At 31.7% G+C, this 23,590-nt stretch overlaps 1 protein-coding gene across 1 annotated transcript; it reads right to left on the bottom strand.

Moving 5' to 3' along the window:
- Positions 1-2,245: 2,245 nt before the first annotated feature.
- LOC111013800 (PAP/OAS1 substrate-binding domain superfamily) lies at positions 2,246-11,685 on the bottom strand. The gene is made up of 9 exons (XM_022288320.2): positions 11,039-11,685; positions 8,936-9,121; positions 7,801-7,893; positions 6,285-6,467; positions 6,074-6,176; positions 5,797-5,982; positions 3,419-4,665; positions 2,826-3,232; positions 2,246-2,727 (listed from the first exon to the last, which is right to left on the bottom strand). The coding sequence occupies exons 1-9, from the start codon at positions 11,297-11,299 to the stop codon at positions 2,661-2,663; spliced, it is 2,733 nt and encodes a 910-aa protein (XP_022144012.1). The 5' UTR covers positions 11,300-11,685; the 3' UTR covers positions 2,246-2,660.
- Positions 11,686-23,590: the final 11,905 nt, after the last annotated feature.

Genomic DNA, 23,590 nt, shown 5'->3' with positions numbered 1-23,590 from the left:
AAAATCCTTATATCATAAAGTAAAAATTACGGCACTTATTCCAACCTAAGGTAAAGAGAAAAATCGATACACTTCACCACCTTCAGGAGAATGATTTTCTCCCTAAACTTAAGTCAAAGCGTTCCATTTGAGAAATACAAACCCAAATGAGATCATATGACTGCTTTTTTTTTAATCAAAACATAGCAAAAAGTTATAGTTTTAACCAAGATTTTATATGTCGATGTTATGAGAGTATTGAATATATTCTCACTTTTATAAAAATATCACTCAGATGATATCAATGAATATTTTTGAAATAATAATAAAAGTAAAAAGATTGAAATAACAAACAAATATTTCACGTTTTTTAAATAAGTTAAAAAAATTATTACTAATGTCCATCTTAGTGATACTATGTTAATATTTTTTATATTTTATAATTTTATTTAGAATACTATAAAAATATCAATTCATCTCTCGTCGATGTCGAACTTATAGACATAAGAAATGTCGACAAAAATATCGACATGTATATGAAAATTTAATACCCTAATTCTAACAAAGCAAAAATCTCTCCTTCCTCATGCATTTTTTGTTCATATATTTTTAGAAGAAAGCTACACTATTGGAGCAGCCAGCTTCAATGGGATCTCATTATCTCTAAACTGTGAGGTTAGCCGATCATATAATTTTATATATAAATAAATTTCCAACCCAAAGTAATATTTTTAATATTTAAGCTGACTTTGCAGGGCCATAGTTTGGAGCCAAGAATGAAGAAGGAGCAATTGCCCCTTTTAATTTATCTTAATTTTAAAATATGTATGTAAAAGTTTAAGTTAAAATTTATTTTTATTTTTATGATTATTATTACTCCTTCCATTTCCCAAACTATGTAAATTTTGTATCTTCATGAAAAATAATTACAAATGTAGTATCCTTTTTTAAAAGTAACTGCAAATATATTGTTCTCTTCATAAAATGTTTCAATTTTATGTGATAATTATTGATTTACCCAATCAACCATTATTCTAAATATTAATAATTATTGATAAAGATATATAGTCTACTATTTTTATATTTGTAATTATTTTCAATAAATACTTTTGTGTTGTCTGTAATATTCTATCTCAAATTTGCAGTCTCTTGAATATTTAAAAGCTTAGGCTGACTTCAAATAAGCATGGGTTAGATTTTGGATTTGTTTGGCACTCCCAAATTTTATAAGCATATAGTTGACTTTACGTGTCAATTATCAAGTAGTTGGTTATTAAATATTCGACATTTTTAACATTAACTAAGCTTTCGATGACCCTAAATTATTAAACTCCAATATATTCATCTGACGTGTTACTCAATAATTATAGTTTCTTTATTAAAGGTGTTACGTAAAGTTGTAGAGATTTTAAAAGTGAACCAAATGTTTTGAAATGCACCAATTCCTTTCCTTCCGTATCAGCCCCTTTCCTGATTTTAGTCTTTTGGGCATAATCAAGAAAAGAAACAATCAAAATAAATAGATCAATAAATTCTAATATTGTATCGCCAAGCTATAATCTCGTAAAATTAGTTCGATATCATGCAAGTTGGCCTGAATGTTGATGGTGGCCTTAAGCAATCAAATTGGTATACTATGTTTTCATATTTTCATGAAAGAGATTTATTAGAAAACAATTGGGCAAGCAAGTGAATGAAGCTAACAAATCTCTCACGATGATTTACCGACGATTATCTACCAAGGCCCCGTGCGCCTCATGCCCACATGCTACCCCATGTGCGCTCCCACACCCACCAGCCCCCTGTGTGCGAGCCCCATGCCCACACCAACACCAAAACCCTGCGCACACTCACGGCCACCAACCCTCGCATATAAGGTAGCTAGTGGGCATGACCACATGGGGGATGGTGGTGTTGGGCACGCGCAGGGGGCCTCGGTGGAGGGGGCCATGGTAGTCAAGCCACGAGCGATGCGCCCTTGGTGGGCGTTGGCATGCACGTGTGGCCGCACGTGGAGACACAAACCCTGTGACATTTTAACCACGACTTCATATTTCTAAACTCTTGATTGAATAACCTAGAGAAACCATCTCGACTCAGCTTTTCGAGCACCATCATAAGAACAAATACTCATTTCATTTAAAAAGAGAGAGATCATCCCTGCATTGACAATTTGGTCAACAAGATAAGAAAGGTAAGCATGCTGCAGCATTGACACTGCTGCTAATGCAATTTCATGGTGATGGATTGGGGGGCAAAATAGACATGGCTCCAAAAAGAAGCATTTTTCATTTAAATTACAACAAACATAGGCAACAATATATTCTGTGCTCGTATGTTTTACCTACAAGGAGAAAAAGAAGAGGGCAAAAAAAAAAGGAAAAAAGGAAAAGCAACCATTGTTACAAACATCCTAGTTTTAAATATGGGGAAAAAAGGCTCTTTTTTGGTGTAAAACACGACTATTGGGGAGAAAAGCAAAATAAAATTGGTAGAATTTACAAAATGCTTTTTTTGAGCTACAAATGGAACAGAACATCTAATTGCAGAGATGGGGAGGATCGCAAACCGTTGTGGAAGAGAGTCACGCTTAGTCCAGTTTGTTAGCAACTACAGTTTCTTCCTACTCAGTTCCATACTCACTAACCAAATAAATTAAAACTCCCTTTTTCCGACTCGAGTCAGTTCGATAAGGGTGGGAAGTCCTCTTCGTCTTTCAACTCGTATGATTGCATATGCACAGAGAGCCTACATATTCAGAAGACAAAAAGATAAAACTTTTAACAGTTTAAAGAGTTCCATGTAATCAATCCATAAGTAACTTGAAGGGTTCAAAGTGTTCGTACCTATCTTGGTCTGTAACCAATGGGTGTTTGGCTTTCTGCATCTTGGGACTCGAAACATTCAACGCTGCCGAGTTTTGAAAAACTGCAGATACGGGATTTGGTTCCCGGCTGCAATCTACGGGTGCGGGTGGCTCTAATTGAAGATGCCCAAATGACCCAAATTCTACAGCTCTATCAGGCCGAGGCATTGCACCATTTCCATTATGGTGAGCTTTCCTTACAGGAGAGCCAGAGGAAGTTAACATGCCACCACCATGATTAACAGTTGGTACTTGGTACAAGTCTTGACCACTTTTCTCAGGCGCAGTTGCTTCCAAGGGGGTCGTTGATCGGCCATTGTTGCGCGGTGACCGTACCGGTACTTGGTTCCTTCCCCTTGCTGAGAGTGGTCTGTCCCTGTAATGGTTCTGGAAAAAGAAAATATTCAAAAGACGAGAAAGCAGTAAAATCCCAACCACCCTAACAGTGCAAGGAAAAAAATGAAAGTTGCAAAACGTCGTGCATGTTGCTAACGGTTCTTCCAGGTATTCGTCACTAACTGCTATTTTATTTTCAAACTAGCAACATATTGAAGGTTAATATGACGAGAATACCATGTTGGGAAAGTATGTCCCTGTTCCTCGTGGCTTTGGCATCTCATCCATACCCAACGTTGCACCCCCCGGTAATATAGGTGATCGAATGGGATAGAATGCTGGTCTTGCAAGGAGCCCATTACTGTTTATCTGAGCAAAGGCATTCTGCTTGACCTGCACCGAGCGCCGTATTATATCCCATGGATTCTTGCTTGGATACTGCGAAGGCAATGGTGGAGGCATGGGCGAAAGCGCTGCATTGAAGGCATAGTCGTAGCACCACCGGCCAATTTGCAAACTGTTTAAATGACTCTCATAATCACCATTAAGGTCTGACAAAGCATTGAAAGCTTCTGGAGGTCCAACATTGCTAGTCAGAAACCCATAACCACGAGAACCAGGAAAGAAGTCTTCAGATGATAAAGAAACCGAACTTGAAGGTGGAGAACATTGTTTTGTTTCGGATTGGTTCATCACTTCATCATTATTAATCATGTGGTTCTCGTCCTGCTTACCTTGTGCGGTCAACCCTGTTGCTTCAGTAGGTGATGGCAGATTCTGGTAAGATGACTTCTCTATCAGATCAGAATTCTTTGGTGTGCATTTATTTGTATTTCCATCTTTTAGTTCCCCATTCTCCAAGACCGGTCTAGAGAAATAAACATGAGCATGATGTGCTTGATGACCTAATGGTGACACGCCCTCCTCAAAACTTGAAGGGGAGGATTTATGTGCATCATGTGAAATAGTAAGACCTTCAATTCTCGGGCTAGCAAGATCATTTGCATCCCCAGAGAGACGATAATCTGAAACACCAATGGCATTTGTAAGACCATCAATGCCTGAAGGAACTGATAATGGTTCCACTTGGAAAGATCTTCCTTGAGATGATTCATTCGTGATTCCGCCAACATGGTCATAAATACCTGATACCTTGTTATTAACATTTCCCCCATGCATCAATCCCTCCTGACTCAAGTTACACTCTCCAGTAGGGCCACTAGCACATACAGGGCCTGAAACACGACTATCTGCTTCTTCTTGTGTCTCTGTTCCAGATACTAGTAAAGCTGCACAAGATTCATAGCCTCCAGACACCGGAACAGGGTCTTGGACATCAGGCCGCTGCCCCCCTCCGTGCCTATCCAATGTATTAGAAAAGAACTTGCGCACTTCATCCACTACATTTTCTTCGGGATGGGAAAGGATGGACCCTAGCTTCCGAGCACCATAACTGAAAGCGCTTCTAATCCTATAGAAGTTTCCTGCACATTACGAAGTGGTTGTCAAATATTTCAAGGGGTATCACCTAGGTCACAAAAAGCTAGCTCTTAACTATATTTGATCAATTTTAAGATTTACCTCCTATTCTAATCCTGAACTTTTATATTTATCTCTCAACTTTCAAATCTTCTAAATAATTAAATGTTCGAACTTAGTCCCTAAACTTTAAATAAAAAGATTATTTTGTCCTTACCGTAACTTTTTCATTCATAATATTGACAGAAATCTAGATTCGTTTCAAAACTTAACACTATGATTTGTTGCTTCAAAGACTTGCCTATGGAGAAAATGAATTAAAGGCATGCCACAAGTTTTTGTTAGCTGACAGTGGAAAATTAACAAGAAGCACTAAAATGATTTTTTTATGCAAAGTTCATTGGTTCACGAACCATTCTGAAGTTTGAAATTCAAGACAAAGTAACCCTTCATTTGAGGTTAAGAAAGTTCAAAAAATGATTTTAAATCCTATAATATGGAATTCGATAAATAATTTGAAAGTCATTATCTTGTTTGGAATGAGAATGATTTTAAATTAATATAATTAAATTTCTTTATTTGGATGTTCGCGAGAAAGGAAAAGAAAATAACATATTTATTAACATAGGCTTTTAATCTTAATTTATTATTGAAAATTAAAATATAACAAGACTAAAAAAGTAATTTATCTTAAAATTCTATGAAATCCTACAAAATTCAATTGTTTTGGTCAGGAAAATATTTTTGAATAAAAATATGTTTTGAAATCACACAAGATTTCAAATCATTCTCTTTCATGTGATAACAAACAATGGAAATTCCTTAGGATTTTAAATCGCTCAAAATCCTTGAGCAATCAAACAGATAATATGCGTGAAAGTTAACAATTAGTTATCATTTTAAATTATTTCCATTTTCAACATTTATTACTCAATGTGACAACAAAAGACCTCTCCCTTGCTCCTGTGCACGCTCTAGCAACTAGAATGCTATGAGTAATTTCCTAAATGATTAAGAAGACAATAATAATTTTAAAAAAACATTTCACCATAGTTTTAGGATGTCCCAATCACATCTTTATACATGAAAAGAATAATGGCAGTCAATCAAACCTAATGCAGGAGAATTGTACTTACCTTTGCTTACACTACGACCAAGGTTGTTATTTTCTTTTAGCGGATCAACGATATTGAGATGCTTTATGGGAAATGCCCTTGAGTTTGCCTCGTACCCCCTCGCAGGAACTGAGAACATTTCTAAACAGCTCTTAAGAAAATCAGTGGTAAGCAACAAATCACCCCCACCATTTTCAGGTGTCTCAGCTGCCAAAAGAGGACCAAAACATTTAGAATTTCAAATAGAAGGCATATAGGACCCTCAAATAAATTAAGGTAGCCCAAAGAAGCTGCTCACCAACAAGCTCTGGCAGTGAGGATATACGGACTGGACCATTCAAGCTTATGCAGTAATTATCCCAATCAAATTTGCTAAAGTAGTCCAGAAATTTATACAGCACCTAAAAATTTACACGTATGATGAAATAATTATATACAAAGCATGTGCAAAGACCAAAAAGAATTACAATGAAAGGGGTTAAAGACGACCAGCTCCTGAAACTACTAACCTCTAAAGGACCATTTAAGGCAGAGTGGAAGAGATGAAAAATATATAGAACCAAAGTCTCCAAAGCATATGTTGATATCAAGCCATGATGCGCGCCAAGTATGCGGCTCTCATAATAGCACCAAGCTTTAATCAGTATAATGCTGCGCTTAAAAAGATGATCTTTGCCAATAAGACGATCAATCTGTTAGAAAAAGTAGCACTTAAAATGTCATTATGATATGCCATTTATTTACATGCTAGAGGAAAGAAGGAGAAAAAAAAAAAAAAAAGAGGCAGGACTTTTGATCCCAATACTTGAAAGAATTTCATTTTGAACCAATGAGAAATCATTAGGTGAGTCATGTTAAATGAAAAAGAACCTTTGAAGGAATGTTATTTGCGCATCAGACAAACAGTTGAATGACATATTCATGCATCAAGATGCACAAGGCAACATGCAAGGGTTAATACAGCATTGGATGCCGATTAGATATGTGCTTTATTATTTGATCAGACTTCAAGTGTTATTTGACCCAAAAAGATGCATGGGCCAAGAACAAGTCAACTACATGGTCTTATCAGTTAAATGTGCAAATGTGTGCATGCAGGGGAAAGGCAGGTGTTGTCTAAGGCCAAGGAATCTCACGAGCTTTCTTACTCACAGCTGTGTGTCTTTCTTATAGATAAAAAATTTTCATCAACCGTTATTTCTCCTTCTACAGAAAACTATTAAGGAATAGTATTGTGATACAATTCTTGGAAAGAATGAGACCAATTATAGATTTAGAATCCTAAAATTACTTGAGAAACTATGAAAAATAAAACACGTGCCAAAATTTTTTGATTCATTGACTTTTAGTCACACAAAAAAACCAAATAGAAAATGGAAGAATGATCATTTTGGATGTGGAATCTAGCTGCCAGGAAGTCAAGTGATTACTAAGCTCCTACAATTTACAAGAAAATTATGCTTTCAATGATGATGCTAATAACAATGCAAGTTCTTAATTATATGAATTAAATAGGAAAATTAAAAGGTTGGTTACTGGCTCCTAGAGGCACTACAGGGAAGGTCTCTTGAAAGGAAAAGTCAAAATTCTTTGGAGTTGTGCAGCTAGAGCCTTGTTTTGGTGCCTATGGAAAGCAAGAAATCTTTGAGTCTTCAACGACAACCTTTGTCCCTTCGACATTTTTTGTAATAGTGTACAAATTACTTCCTCCTTGTGGTGTCTTAACCATTAGAAATTCTTTTGTAATTACATTCTAGCAATGATTATTCGTGACTGGAAAGCTGTAATTCTCTAATCTTTTTTGGGAGGGGCTCTCTCATCCCCTTCCCCTTCCCCTTAGGTTGTTTCGTTGGTTTAATACATGTCCTCAGTGTCTCATCAAAAAAATTAAAAAAAGGTTGGTTATTACATTGAACTATATAATTATGGATCATTGATGTTGCTATAAAATAATATCCAAAGTTTTAGGCATCAATTCATACATACACGACTTAATCTTTTACGTGTGATTCACTGAAAAAGTACCTGCTCAAGGAAGCACAACGTGCAAAGTCCTCCCAATTGATTGAAGGAAATATCAACAACTATATTCTGTACAAGGCACTTTACAAGCTTAACCTGCAAACAGAACACTCTATTCACAAGACATCAAACTAACTATAGATGGCTATACTAACTGCAAGAAGAAGATCCTATATCAAACTGCAATACTACACATACCACAAATATAAGACAACATGATAAAAAATGTATATTGATGAAAGACCACTTATCAGACTCATGCATAAATAGTTCAACCATCAATTTAATGAACCTAAAAATGCGATTTCCTCCCAAATATCTATAAAAAGAATGGCATCCATTTGGTCAACCTCTAACCTATATATCATCAAGAAAATTATGTTGAAAATATAGTAGACATAATAGTCACTGACAAGCAAATTTCAGTTCTGCAGCCAAGTTGTCATTGATTCATGGACAAAATAATAAATCCCAAGCAATACAAGACAACATAGTTCATTAAAAGGTCCAGGAAAGCTAATGTCAATAGAAATGAAAATAAAAGACAGCAACAGGAAATCCAGCTAATTTATTTCAGAAATCAAAGTTCTCGAACTCTACCACAAAATACATTATACAAGAGGCAGTAATAACCTGCAATAGATCTCAACAGATCCAGAGACAAATGGGAACTTCTAGAAGAATTTCAAGAAAAAAGGAATTTGAAGAAAACGAGAAAAAAAAAAGGACCTCTGAAATGGATAGCTTCAGTCAAATTGATTTCAAATAATGTACGTATTGCCTATAACTTGTTTTTCTTTTTGATGATTGAGAGCAGAGTACTAGACCTATTGTCAATTGATAGTTTGAAATTTATGACTCTAGGATATCATAGCAACTAGCATGAGCCAACCATCAAAAAAGAGAAGATGACCTTAAAGAACCAAAAGTTTCAGCATGATAGGTGAGATGTGTTGAACCCATTGGTGGTAACTAAAGAAGTCTACTCACAATTCTAAAACCAAACAAAAATAATTTCAAAAAAAATGGAATGCCATCATGTTTTCCAGTCTTCTGCTTCAGCCAAAAAGAAATGGGTACATATTAAGCTAATAGAATAACTTTTACAACAAAAGAAAAAAATAATTAAAGCCAGGACCTCAGCTCGAATTAATTGCACATCCTTTACAACAAACTCGGCTGCCCCATTCTGATCTTCACTATTTAGGACCGAACATACGTCATTGGCCAAAGCTTCCTCCACATTTGTACCACCGAGGGCAGTCAAATCAATATCTCCATCAGGCAAATAGGTCTTTAGTGGCACTGACCCAAATGGGAAAACCTGTAGTATCACAAGTTAATAAGAAATCTGCAAAATTCAATATAATTTACAGAATCTGAGCACAGAATTGTAATAGAAAAATGGTAGAAATGGGTATAATTTCCATGCTAATAGTGAAAATCAGAAAGTGTCTAAAAGAAAATGCAAAGGTTTTTCCTCAGCCAAACTGCAGTCAGGTCAACTTGTAGTAGCTTTAATAAACCCCAAGGCATTAAATTACGTCATACACTACTTTACAAGATTCACCCTACATATGCGTTCATGACACAGTTATTGAAACTAGTTTCCAAAGGCAAGCCACAGAGTCATTGAATACAATCAGAGCAGGTTCACCATCAAGTAGTCAGCAGATTAAAGCCCATTTATAAAAAATAAAAAATAAAAAAAAAAACTATGACTAGTGTATCAGTAAATGCAAGAAGATCAGTATTTCCAAACCACTAATATCCACAACAACTATTGAACTTGTATGAACTTCCATCTTCTGATTCAAAAGTCTTCTAAACCTATAAATAACCGTTCAAAAATTTTCAATAAGTATTAGTATTACAACTTTATAATATTTTATATTCAAAATCGTCAAGCATCAGTGAATGCCATGTTTTCAGAGGACTACTTGTCCGTGCAATACCTCATATTTGTTGAAAAATCAAGCACCACTAATTCCCATATCAGATGTCCTTGAAACACCATAATTGCTAAGCTTTCAAGAATATTATCATTTGTTGGAACTAAAAAGATGGAATTTGACCGACTGATCCTCCCCTCCTTCTCGAAGTTACTCTTACAGGACACCCCTTCAAAAAGGAAAAGGCAATTCTTTGGCAAAACTTCATGAGAGCTTTCCTTTGGAACCTTTGGAGAGAACGGAATCAACGTATCTTCACTGACAAAACTCTCCCCTTTGATATCTTTTTTGAAGCTATAGTATTCACAGTCATTACTTGATGTAAATCCTCCCCTATGTTTCACTACTATAGCTACACTTCCCTCTTAGCAAATTGGAAGTGCTTCATGTAATCCCTCAATTTGAGGCTTTTGTAATTTCATACATCAATGAAATTGTTTCTTTCAAAAAAAAAAGATGGAATTTGACAACCTCTCTTATTACTTGTAAGTTATCATTAGGGGAAAATGGTTACCCACAAACTAAACTAGATATACTGATAGTAGATTAACATTGTATTCAGATGAAATTGGATTGACCTTTGCCAAAAGTACAGCTGCACAGACATGTAGGTAATCTATTATAACAAGTAAACATTTTGAAGAAGGTAATGCCTGATTAATCAATGGGGAAAAAACACTAATTATAAAATATAATTGATAAAATTATGCCAATACGAAAAGGAATTATAACCACCTCATTCCTGCAAACGAAAATGAAAAACCTTCCTCTAATGAAAGCCCCGTCTCTTATCAAAAGAATGAAAAAACACACCATTGAAGAGAGATAGAGCATACAAAACTTGTATGGTCGAAAATCATGTCACCCGCAGTACAACCATCTAGTTTAAACCAAATATTTCTACCTTACATTGATCAATATAGGCAGGACAGATTGGACTACAATCAGCACTAACTCAAGCCAAATGAATGCAGAAAACTTTCCAGCACATGAGAAACAATGAACAAAAGCACAAATTGGGATAAACTCCCAACGTTGAATCATAAGGCAGCTTGTCTGCTTCCTCTATGCGATGCTATTGCTACTCCAACATAATAGCAACCTTGTGAACACTGTCCAAATTAATTTTCATCGCGAAAGCCAATGCTTAGCCGTACACTTACAACATCAGTAATTAGAAGCACAGATAGGAAATTCTTGAATTCTCAAACTACTAGTGAACAAATTAAAAGAACAAAGTGTGGAGATTAAGATTACGATGCTTGTATTACGTATATTCCGAAGCTCACCTCGCATCCAAGACGACCTCTAATGAGTCTCTGCACGTAATCTATAACCTCTTTGCGCCTCCTTTCCGATACGACTGTAGGCTGAACCTGGGAGATTATAGCCTGCGTCGCTTCCTCGGCTCGCGGCCAGTAATCGGCACCTATTTCTGTCGGATTCGAGGGAAGAAACGATGAAAATGATGAGGCGGATGAGGATGACGACGGCTTCTCTTCTGCTACGGCGCCGTTTTGTTCAAGCGACCAAGACCGGAGATCGCCCATGAAAAAACTGAAGCTACGGCGATGATACGAAACCTGAATTCCTCACGGCCAACGACGGGCGACGGTTGTACAGGCCGCCGCTGCGCAAATCGATGGTGCAACCATTGCGGTGTTGGAGAATTAACACCGAGAAAATCAACTTTCCGAGTGATGGTTCGTGATCTGTACTGGAAAATTTTGATCCTGGAGGAAACCGATTCGCACCGAGGAGAGAAGAAAAACGTCCGATGAACGGCGACCGGAACGATGGATGAAACCGACGATTTTTGCAAAAGAGGAGAGTCTCTGAAGCAGGTGATGATGGGGGCGGATCCGAAGTGATTAAGAAGTTTATAACAGTAAATCGTGAAAATCAATTTTTAAGATTTATAAAAATTAAAATTAAAAAAAAACGAAGAACAAGAAGAAGAAGAAGAAATCCCAAACAGCGGAAAAAATATATATATATAATAACGAAACTTCCTACCCTCTCTTCTCCTTTTTGCTATATTACGCAAATTAATTTTCATATCTATAACCTAAAATTAAAAATGAAAATTGGATAGCCTTAGTTTATATGGTAAAATATTAAATTTATAAAAACCTATAGTTTATCAATTTGTTCGTACAATTATAATTTATAATAATTAATTATGGGCACTTTTTAAAAACTGTTTATAGGAACTTATTGGACGTTTGTGTTTATAAGTTGAAAGAAACAAATTAGTTCAACTCATAACCAAATGTTTATTAGATACAAAAACTTCTCCCATTTGATATCTTTTTTCTAGACTTTTTCCTACTTTTTCTTTTCAGGTCTAAGGATAGACTTCTGTATTGTCCTAAATTTAAAAACGAACGGTGTAATTCTCGAATTATAAGAAATGATTCTAAAATGTCCCTAGAGTCAAATTGTCATTAGTGAAACTCATGGAATTGTCATTTCTTGTCGTGGTTAGCCAGAGATGATGGTCATCGAGTTGTAGGTTTTCCCTAACTCAGGAGGTGATGGTCACCCTAGCTACAACAATCATGGACTATAGGAGTTCTTAATCTTTTCGTTTTATGTTTTTTAAAAATATACATGCTATTATACAACATCATTCGAGATTAACACATCAGCAAATATCAATGGTCCCTCGAATCCCATGTCAGTAGTATTACGTGTGTGACGCTATCAGCCATTTGATTTCATGGACCTTTTGAAACTATTTCTTTAAGGTTTATGATTGAATTGTCAGTTTTTTAAATATAGGGACCAAATACAAATATTTACTCAAACTTAGGGCAAAAAAATGTAATTTACCTCTATTATATTAACATTTTTAATAATTTTATAATAGTAGATCAATTTTATTAAAAAAAAAAAGGTCCATTGCACATCCACATGATTCATGAATATCCTGCAATCCAAGTTTTTATAGTAAAGTTATGTCCTATATTCTTTATTGCTCTCAATTAAAAAATAAAATAATATCAAATAACTATTTTATTTTCTTTATTTTTATCTTTATACTGAAATAACAAAAAATTAACAGCTCGTTTGGACAATAATTCTTCTGTCCATATTTGTTGATAATAAATTATTAAATTTATCGATATTACTTTATTTTTTATATTTTATATCTTAAAAATGTGTGTGTGCGCGCGTTTTTTTTTTTTTTTTGTTCCCAACAAGAAAATAACCTTATCCAATAAATTTGTTGTTAACAACAACCAAAAGAGATATTTATCAAACAATTTTAATATTTTTATGTAATTTTTCAAAACCTTGTTTATATTTCTAAAAGTTGTCATAAAATATCAAATACATTTTAAAAGAAACAAAAAAAAAAGCCAAAAATTTATTCGAGCCATCAAAATATTAAACTAAAAAAAAAAAGCAACATAAATTGTAACAAAAAGTCAATGCAAAAATTGTCATAATTATCATGTTTTAAACTTTTTACAAATATAGATTAGATCAAAATAATTATTAGATTATTATTCCATAATTTCTTGTTCCTATCAATTAAATATTTTATCTCAATAAATAAAATACCGTTATTTCATTGATGAAGATATACAAATTATAAATAATTTAACACGTCAAAATGTTGACATTTGTTATTGATAATATGTGTTTAATAATTGCTATTTTTTAAAATTATTAATTTTTAATTACAAAGATTTTAAAAGTTATTAAATAAATATTGATATGATTATAAATGACAAAATAAGTAAATCGAATTTTGGTTTTGATTCTATTCTGTCTTTAGCAAGTTTATTTTTACTTTTATTTATCTTTTTTCTGCGAGTGACGACGGAAATTAGGGCATTTCGTGAGAAACGTTTTCACGGCATCTTTCTTTTTTTTTCTCTTTTTTTCTTTTCAAGTCTATTATTCGTAATTAAAAGTACAATTAAAAGAAAGTAATTACTTTCCGAAAAGAAATTAATCCCTAGCATAAACTTAATTTCTACTTTTAAAAATATCCCAAGTTTTTTTTCTCAAATATAGCATAATTTTAACTTTTTTTTAATGTAATTTAAGCTTCACTTTTGATTTTAATTATACTAGCTTTGACAAATATTAAATTTCTGCTATATTTGAAAATATGTATTTATTTTTATGTTATTTATGTAATTGTCTCGAAAAAGAAAGATGATTATAAAATTTAATTTATTCATGTCTCACGTAAAATGAAAAATACAGTCTAAATTCTATTATGGCATCTAAAATTGTATATTATGCATACATAAATATGTTAATAAGCACTTTATTTAAGAAAATTGAACTACTTCGAGGGCCGCAAGAGTTGGAAAGTCCTTTTCAGACCCTTACGAGAAAGTTTGGAGGGGAAATCAAACCGTCGCAAAAAAAAATAAAAATAAAAAATCAAATCCAAGACTCCCTTGCCATTCGAAGGGTAGCCTCATTCGATTCTATATTGTTGAGAATTCATATAAATGAATTAAATTTATCCAACTCGTCGGCTTAAGCTTTTAGGTTTAGGTTAAGTGGTGATTTATTCCTCCTTAACATGATATCAGAGTAGGAGGTTATGTGTTCAAACTCCTACATTGTTGTTTTCCCTGCACGAAGAGATCATCACTGCTTGAATTTCATTTTGATTATTATGAATCAAAACGTCAATCCCTATTCGTTTTTCGAGGATCACAAGCCGCATCTGTGTGAATCTTTACAAAACTCATTGGAGGAGGCTTCTAAATTCTTATACGAGGTACTTTCTCGTTCCACTCCCTGCTACTCTCATCTATTCTCTTAATAAGTTCCTCAACAAAATCCATCCATAGACTTTTCGCATCTACTTCTAGAATTTCTCATTTCCTTTGATGTTAAATTTTCCATCCACAAAAATCATCAATCAAAGAAGTTGTTGTTCATATTTGCTTCGAGACCCTTTTAGAAGAATTCAATTTCTAATCTTGTTTTTCTCTCTTGCAGCCTACTAGCACATGATCCATTGTTGTCTAAGTATTTGTTTCCTACTTAGACAAGCAAATTGGGAAAACGGGCAATATGTCTAACCATTTTTTCTCAAATTTGATATCAATGGAACACGGTTGTGGATTAGGTGTTGTGAATGAAACTTAAAATCTCACATTTGCTAGGGAAGATCATGGGTATATAAGACTTGTACCACCAGTATCTCTAGTGGTACAAGACTTTTTTGCGTGAAACTAAAAGCAAACTCTTGAGAGTTATATCCGAAATGAATAATATATATTAGTCATGACATGATTTGTGGTTAAGCTCTATCAAACAAACAGTGTAAATTAAACTTTCAAAATATATATTTTAGTTCTTGAATTTTAAAATATATGAAACATTATTTTAGTTCTATTATTATTCAAGCACATTATATTACCTACCCAATTAATATTCGTCTCAACAAGCTTATATGGGTCCAATAAATTTACTCGTGAATACACTAATACACATATTCACTTTTTAAACCATTTATCCATTTATATAAAGCAATTTATACTAGACTATAGACCATGACTAAATTAAATAATCACTTTTTAAAATTTTGGAGACTAAGTATTAAAATAGTCCTTTAAAGTTTAGATGATAATATACAAATAAATAAATGGATGATTTTTATTACCTCACCTTAACCACGTACAAATATTATTGGTATGGTCATAATTCTTAGTAAGAAGCACGTGCATTTCATAGTTTCATTGAAGTATTAAAAATGTAAAAAAGAATTAAATAGTTAATTTTTAATATAATTTGGTTCTTTTTTCTCTTCATGTACATTATAAATTAGAGGAAATTAATTCAAATCTATGGCTCATAAAAGATATATTAACTCCTAAATGTTTGACCACTTAAACAGAATATATCACAAAAATATAAAATCAAAATATAAATTTATCCCACACAACCATCCACGAAGATGGAATTGAAAATTGCAACTATTTATATATTTCAAAATTTTAAGTCTAAGCCAAATGGTAAATCAGAATTAAACAGAATGATGACATGTTCGTTATCATGGTTTAGGTGGAAGAAGAATTGATTCATCGTCGTCGTCATCAGCCTTCTCCATCTCTTCTATCGTCCGACCACCTCTTTCACCCTTTCCCTTATCCGTCATTACATTATACAACAAGTCCAAAATGCTATTAAGTATATGAGACCAAGCAAAATGTTTATATGTGGAAAAGACTAGTAAATGATAGAAATGGACAAACCTTTTAGAAATTTAAAATTTAAATATACCTTTATTATTAGAAGTTTGGAAGATTTAGAAATTTTAATTCACATTAAAAATTAGATATAAGTTTCAATTTAAGGCATACATATCTTATACATCTTATTAAATTTTATAGCTTTTGAGTTTCTTTAAATTTTAAAATTAAATTAAAAGACAAAATGTACGATTAACATAATATAATACTCATTATATTTGTAGTCAAGAGGTTTATTTGAGTTTATAAACCATTAAAGAACTTAAATTAAATGTAAAAAATGTATATAGGGACTAGGGTATGTTAACGGCTTATTTGAGTGAATTAATTATGTTAAATAATAAATAAATTTAAATAAATGATAATTTGAGTAAGGAATTTGGATGACGGAGAAAAACAAATTAAGAGAGTTAGAAGTGAATGCGAAAAAAAATAATGAAAGGATTAGGAGAGATAAATGAAGTTTTTGAGAGAGATAAAATTATTCGAGGAAAATAGAATTTGTAAAGGCGAAGATAAGAGAGAAATTAAGAGGAGTGGCATGATGAGAAAGAATTTTGTACTTTGAAGGACAAAATTGCCACCAAAATTATTGTGAAAAATATTAAAATGTGTTGACGGCGAATTTTGGAGAGGTACATGTGTCCCTGGGTCTGTATGTCGAGGAGCAAATGAGCCTACAACCAGAAAACTCGACACTAGTTCGGTGTCCGCCTAATACACTTCGATGTTCAAGACAGTAATCAGAGTAAAGAAGATAGGAGTAGACACCGTAGGATTTCAGTAACAGGTTTTTCACTTACTTGGTGTTGGTGTAAGTCTTTCCCTTTTATAGATGCGGATGGCCAACTAGGAAGGATGACGGTTGTGGAGGCAGAGGTGCACCAAGCTGTACGAGGCTTTGACGGAGGAGCGGACGCTCCCGACAAATAGTGGGTGGTGCCTTCATCTGCAAGCCTATAAACCTGCAGCTTGTAGGTTTCTACAGTTCTCAGTGTCTCCCTCGAATAGCAGTGGTGGCGACGCGCCTGTACGCCTACACAGAATACGGTAATAACCATCTGTGGTCTCGCGCCTCGCTGTCGCTCCCAAATTTGGATGCGTGTCCTGCTTAAATTTCTTCCCCAACAAAATGAAAAGATAAAATTGGTATAAAAAATTTCTCCATGTTGTGCCTTTAAAAAAAATAAGAATAAAAGGTGCATTTTTCTAAAATATTAGAATTTATAATTTCAAAATAACAATTAAGTAACATTTGTACTAAAACTACGTTGTTATAATAAAACGTTTCTTTTTTCCTACAAACATGAGCATAGTTTGGTGATAATTGACGCCTACTCCTTTCTTGAGGTCAAAGGTCTCACCTCCATATCCCTAATTTGTTGTACTAAAAAAATATACAGTTTTTTTCTACAAAATGTTACCGAATTGAGCTTCTCTCAAAGTATCATGATCAGATAAGTACATAAGAATTTGAAACTATCCCCTTTTAAAGTAAATTATTTTTTATGCCTTAATCAATTCAACCCTCTTTAAAACTCGAATTTATATAAAATTGAAGTAGATATGTTGTTATGTTGTTAGTGTTTCAATAATATATATATATATATGTCTGTATGTATGTGAACACATTTATTTCCATGCATTGTGGATTTGACTTTTAAGGCTTTTTACATATGAATATAATGTGTTAGAAATTAATATATAAATATTGAGTGAAAAAGATAATACATAAGTAGAGATAAATTTTTTTCTTTTTTTAAATTAAGCAACATTGAGTGACGTATGTTTTGATATGCTTTAACCAACTTAATTATATTTAAGTTGACTATTATTGTTATTACTATGATTTATTATTATTATTATTATTAAATCATAATATTTCAATATTAACATTTAATCAATAATAATTTAAATAAAAATGGGTATAACATTTTAAAATATAAAATATAACTTAATTTATACCAATATAAATTCACTAAATTACTTCTGTAATGTAAAAGAGGGAGATATATTTTTCGTACATGTATCTATCTAGTGTGTTAATTTTGACTTTACAGTTTGACTTTTCTTTTTTGAGTAAGCTTTAATTTTAATCTTAATGATTAAATTAAACTATAAACTTGTGTCAAACAAAATAAATAAATAAATAAATATATATATATATATATATATATATATATATATATAAACTTGTATATATACACCCAAATAAATTGTGATATATATACACTTGATTTTTCTTGTACCAAAAGGAGCATAGCTCAACGGTAATTAACATATATCTCCAACTAAGAGGCTGTGAGTTCAATCATTCACTCTCATATATCGTACTAAAAAAAGTGGGTGATCAAAATCATCCAAATTAATTCAACGTAAGTTCACTTTTAACTAGAGTCTCGAGATAGTTAGGAGTATAAGTACTTTAGTCCTCCATTAATTTTTTTCATTCATCGTCTTCTTTGAATAGTAATACTTTATGATGAAACATAAATATAAAAAATAAAATTGATTAACTCAACTAAAAATATTATACAGGTAAAAAACAACGAAACATCTCTTGTCATGTACAAGGATTAAAATATCTCTGTATGTAAAGATATATTTAATATACCTCTAGAAATATGGACAAAATATTAATATTGACTAGAAAGAATATAAATCAAGAAATTTTTAAAATGATTTCGTTAATAAATCACTATTTTCAACGCATGTTTTAATAAGTTATAAATATTTTTATTACTAATATTATAGGCTAACAAAACAACCGACACATAAAAGTTTTTTATTAGCAAATTTTAACATGTTTTTATATGGAAGGACTTTGATTGTAAATTTTAGAAAATTAGAGAGCTAAATCGAAGGAAAACAAAAAAATCTAATGGATTAGAGACTATTTGATAGACTTAGCCACGATCAAAAGTTACAACTAGATCATGACGAAATCCAACCTTCAAATCTCAAGGAAAGACGTAAGAGATGTCTTGTCAACTCAAAACTATGATCGGATTGGTAACTAGACAAACTACAATTAGGAGATTAAAAAGAAGCGGCATTCTTTGTCCATTTTGTCCATATTTTGATCTATATTCACTTTCAAACCACAAAAGTATAGAACTTTAGTATCAAATATTATGTAGGTATTATTTAAGGGTTTTAATGTTTGCCCATGCTTGGATTCAATAATAATACAAATATATGGGCCATACCTCTCAAAAAAGAAAGCACATTTTTCTTTTGGTGAATGAAAGGAGAGAAAAAGACCTCACCTTTTCAAGCCAGCCCCACAACTTAATTTCATTATTATGCGTAGGTAAGGATATCGGTTCGGTTCTTCGCATTTCATTTCTCTAGGCCCTTTAGCTCTATTCTAAAATATATAACCTTTGAAAATATCTATTTTAGTTTTGACAAGTAGATGAAGTGGTTTCAAATATGTGTTCTAAGAGCATGATGGAGATTAGTACGATGTTACATCTCTATCTTTAAGTTATGTAACTTTACTTTTGTTTAACCAAACAAAACCTCTCGTACTAATGGGGATATTGTCTTTATTTGTTTGTACTATATACGAATCTTTCTCGCTTTTAAGTTTATATGAGATTATGTTAGTATCTTCAACAATGTGAACGTACATGTATTGAAATTGTATGAGTGGGGCAAATATTGAAAGCAAAATAATGAAAACTAAAAATTATTATTTTTTAAAGTTTATGAACTAAAATGGCACCCATCTTAAATTTTAGAGGCTAAAGTGAGATTGAAACATTGGTTAAATTATTAGTACAAGTTATTTTAATTTGACTAAAATCTCAGTCTAATCTATGAACTTTGATATTTAAAATATTATCTCCCTCAACTTTCGAATATACTATTTTGGTCCTTCAATCTTATTGATAGGTTAATTATATATAAAAATAATTAATTGAATATTGCATGAATTAAAAACAAACATTTGAAGTTTCAGGAATTAAAATAGAATTTTTAGAAAAATTCATATATGAAAATAGGACTTAAATCATTTTATTTATTTTTTATTTTTTATTTTAAAGAATGGTCTAACTCTGAACCTAAGATTTTAGAATAGGAATGAAGCCAAGTTGGTTGCTTTTTTACTTGTTTACATCATTTTGATGAGATCCCTTAAAATATTTTGCAAAAAATAAAAAATAAAATAAAATACCGATTAAAATATATATTTTATTAATTGGGTTTAAATTATTCTTATTTTATTTTGATGGATGGATTATGTTAGTCATACAATTGAAAACTTTTAATTTGTAATAGGTTATTGATATTTTGTTTTAAAACTATCACTTCAATTTTTTAATTAATATTCTCTTAAATGTCTATTAAACATAGATTAGAAAATGGATCAAATTACAAATTTAGTTTATAAACTTTCAAAATGATCACGTCTATTCAAATTGTTTCTAATAAATGTATGAAATAAAGCTTTGTATTGTTCCATCCTTATACTTTAAAAAGATTTTAACATATCCCTAAACTTTTAATTTTGTATTTGATATGTCTCTACCGTTAACTCCGTAAAGTTAACGTTCATGCCATCAAACACTTTAAACGGCTAGAAACCAACCCGTCAAGTAATTATTAATATTATCACAGTCAGTCAGCTGTAAGTTGATTAGAAAATTTTAAAATAGAAAGACTAAATAAAACTCATTCATATACAAAAATGTGAAATTCTAAACCTTAAAAGATCAGGGATTGATCCAAACATGATATACAAATACATATAAAGTCTAAAGAGATACTTGGAAGACGAGATAAAGCAAATTTTGGGGTTTTTGTTGACTTAACGATCGTTAGTTCGAACTATCGGTAATAAACTAGCGTTATTTAGAATTAAAATAGATATTTTTCTAGGTTACCCAAAGCCATGTGAATCTGAAAATAACAATCTTGATAAGGAATTGGAATAGAACCAACAAGAAATTGAGAGGGGGTGGTCCTCATAGTTCTCAAGCTCGTTTTTGGAGTATTTGATGGGAATCTGCTTTAAGCCTTTCCCAATTTGTTGATCTTATCTACAAAAAGAAGGAAAAAAAAAGATATTGCCTTCTTAATATTAATAAGACCATCAAAATCTAAAAGTTTAACTTTTAAGCTATTTTCCACTCCAAAATTTTAATTTTATGAAATAAAATCATCAAAATGATATCTATTATATTTTCTGAGTTCAAAAGTTTTAATGAGAAATTTTTTAAGTCATACAAAATTGAATCAATAGAATACTCAAAATTAAGTTATAGAATTGTGTATAGACTCAACTAAAAAAAATATTCCGACCGAGCCATCAAATCAAGTCCACCCCTAAAATCAAATCAATAAGAAAGCTGATGAGATGTCAAAAAATAAAATTAAAAGTTTTTTCAAAGGAAAGTTGATGTACTCAATTTGGTTGGTGGGTCAAGCCCAAATCATATATACTAAAATGGCCCAAAGCTTAGAAGGCCCATCGAGGCCCACCTTTATCTTATTTAATATATTTTTCTATAAATAATAAATTAAATTTATACTTCCAAAATTAATAGCTTGTATAATTAAATAATTAATTTTTGTTTACAATCATACTTAATTGAACCAATGAATTATAATTTTACCTAATTGAATCTTAAATTTTATTATTTGAGATAAGTAGTAAAATAAAAAAAATTAATGGCATTTTAAGAATTTTATTTACTTAATAATATAAATTTAGAGTTTTAAGCCTCATATTAGCTAAAAATTGATGCCTTAATTTATGTGGCATATTATACACAAATTAAATATTAAATGTTTAGTTTTTCAAAAAAGTTCAATGGCTTGAATAAAATAGGAGATAAACTTCCATTTGATCTTTATGCGTAGTTTAGCAAGGTTTTATTTATTTATTTATTTTTATTTTTATAACAAGTTTTATTTAATAGGTAGAAATGAGAAATTTCGTCAAAATCAACCGCTCATAAAAATTGGTTGATCATTCTTGCAATTTACCATACTTTTGACCATTTTTTTTTATTATCGTGGTATAAATATGGTCACTAATCCAAATTTTCTAAATATTAATCTCATATGTTAAAATATTTTGAAGTAATTTTAAAAACAAAGAAAATATCATTTTGTCGAAAATAAATACACAAAACACGTTTTTATTATTTGTTTTTTAAAACATAAAAATGAAAACAGATCACAAACCAATAGTCTTGGCAAAAGTATTTGTATTTAACCACAATTTAAAAATCGATTTTTATTAATAGCCAAATCACATGGATAAAATTTAAAAATATATAAGCTACATGAATTTTAAAATATATATTAAAAAAAACTCAATTGCAGATTTCTAATATTTTGAAAATTACAGATATATCCTCCCAACACGAGGTTTAATTGGAGAAGGATTATTCAAATGATTTATTAGTTATAAATTTATAATCGGAAAAGAAAAAGCAATTCCAAATCCTATATGGTTATGGTAAATTCCGATCCATAAAAATCGCCCTAACTTTCACTTTCACTCTCACTTTGGATTCAATTCATCTGTGACTAATTTTTCAAAATGAATATTCTAGAAAAGTTGCAACCAGTGTTAGAAAAATCGACACTCGAGGGAGCTTCGGAAGGCCATTTTGTAGTCTATGTGGGGGAAGAGCAAAAACGATATGTTGTTCCATTAAAGTGCTTGTCGTCGATCATGTTTCAAGCATTACTGAACCAATTTGAAAACAACATTCGGGGCGGAGAAGATGGGAAGTTGATGCTACCTTGCTCCATCCAACTATTTGAATGGGTCTTGGATTTGGTGAACGCATAGTAGTTTTGAAACTTTATGTGTCATTTTTTTTAGTACAACATGTAGGGATGAATATCAAACTCACAACCTCTTTTGGTTGAAAATATATGTCAATTACTACTGCTGTTTATTTTTTAAATATAAATAGAAAATAAAATTATTCGATTGGTTTGAGCCATTGATCATTTTGTGTATCTTTGAATTTTATTAATTACGTTCAAAATTAATAGATTTATTTGAATAACTCTGTAGAATAGAATTGAAATTTATGGCCATATGAATATAATTTTAGAACATATATCTTAGGTCAAACGTTTGCATATTCTCAACTTAAAATAAGATCTAACAAAATCTTTGTGTTATGTTTGTATATGCACTATGCATACGTGTACATGTGTATATATATTTATATTTAATATAGAAGAAAGAGAGATGGATCACAACTCAAATGAAACGATCGTCAAATCAAGTATATGTCAACAGTAATTGATATATATTTTCAATCAATCGGTTCGATTCTCCATCACCAGACGTTGTACTAAAAAAACTCAAATGAGATGATCTTAGATTCTGATAAATTTTGTAACTTTTACCCTCTATTCAATCTTTCTTTAACTCAATCACTAGATTTTACCATCAACAATGTAAATATTGCCAAAAACTCTTTAATTTCAACAAAATCAAACTTTACATGAATTAAATTTGATCAGCACTCACAATCAACTCTTCAACGACTCGTCCAAAGCTTATAATTTTATAATTTATTGAAGGTACATAAGAACACTTTTTATTCTTCAAACAAAAACCTATTGGAA

This window comes from Momordica charantia, assembly GCF_013281855.1.
Source record: "Momordica charantia cultivar OHB3-1 chromosome 1 unlocalized genomic scaffold, Mcharantia_2.0 BLBB01000001.1, whole genome shotgun sequence".
Classification (NCBI taxonomy): domain Eukaryota; kingdom Viridiplantae; phylum Streptophyta; class Magnoliopsida; order Cucurbitales; family Cucurbitaceae; genus Momordica; species Momordica charantia.
Note: the sequence above shows the minus strand (reverse complement) of the source record. Positions and strands in the feature narration are given on the sequence as shown.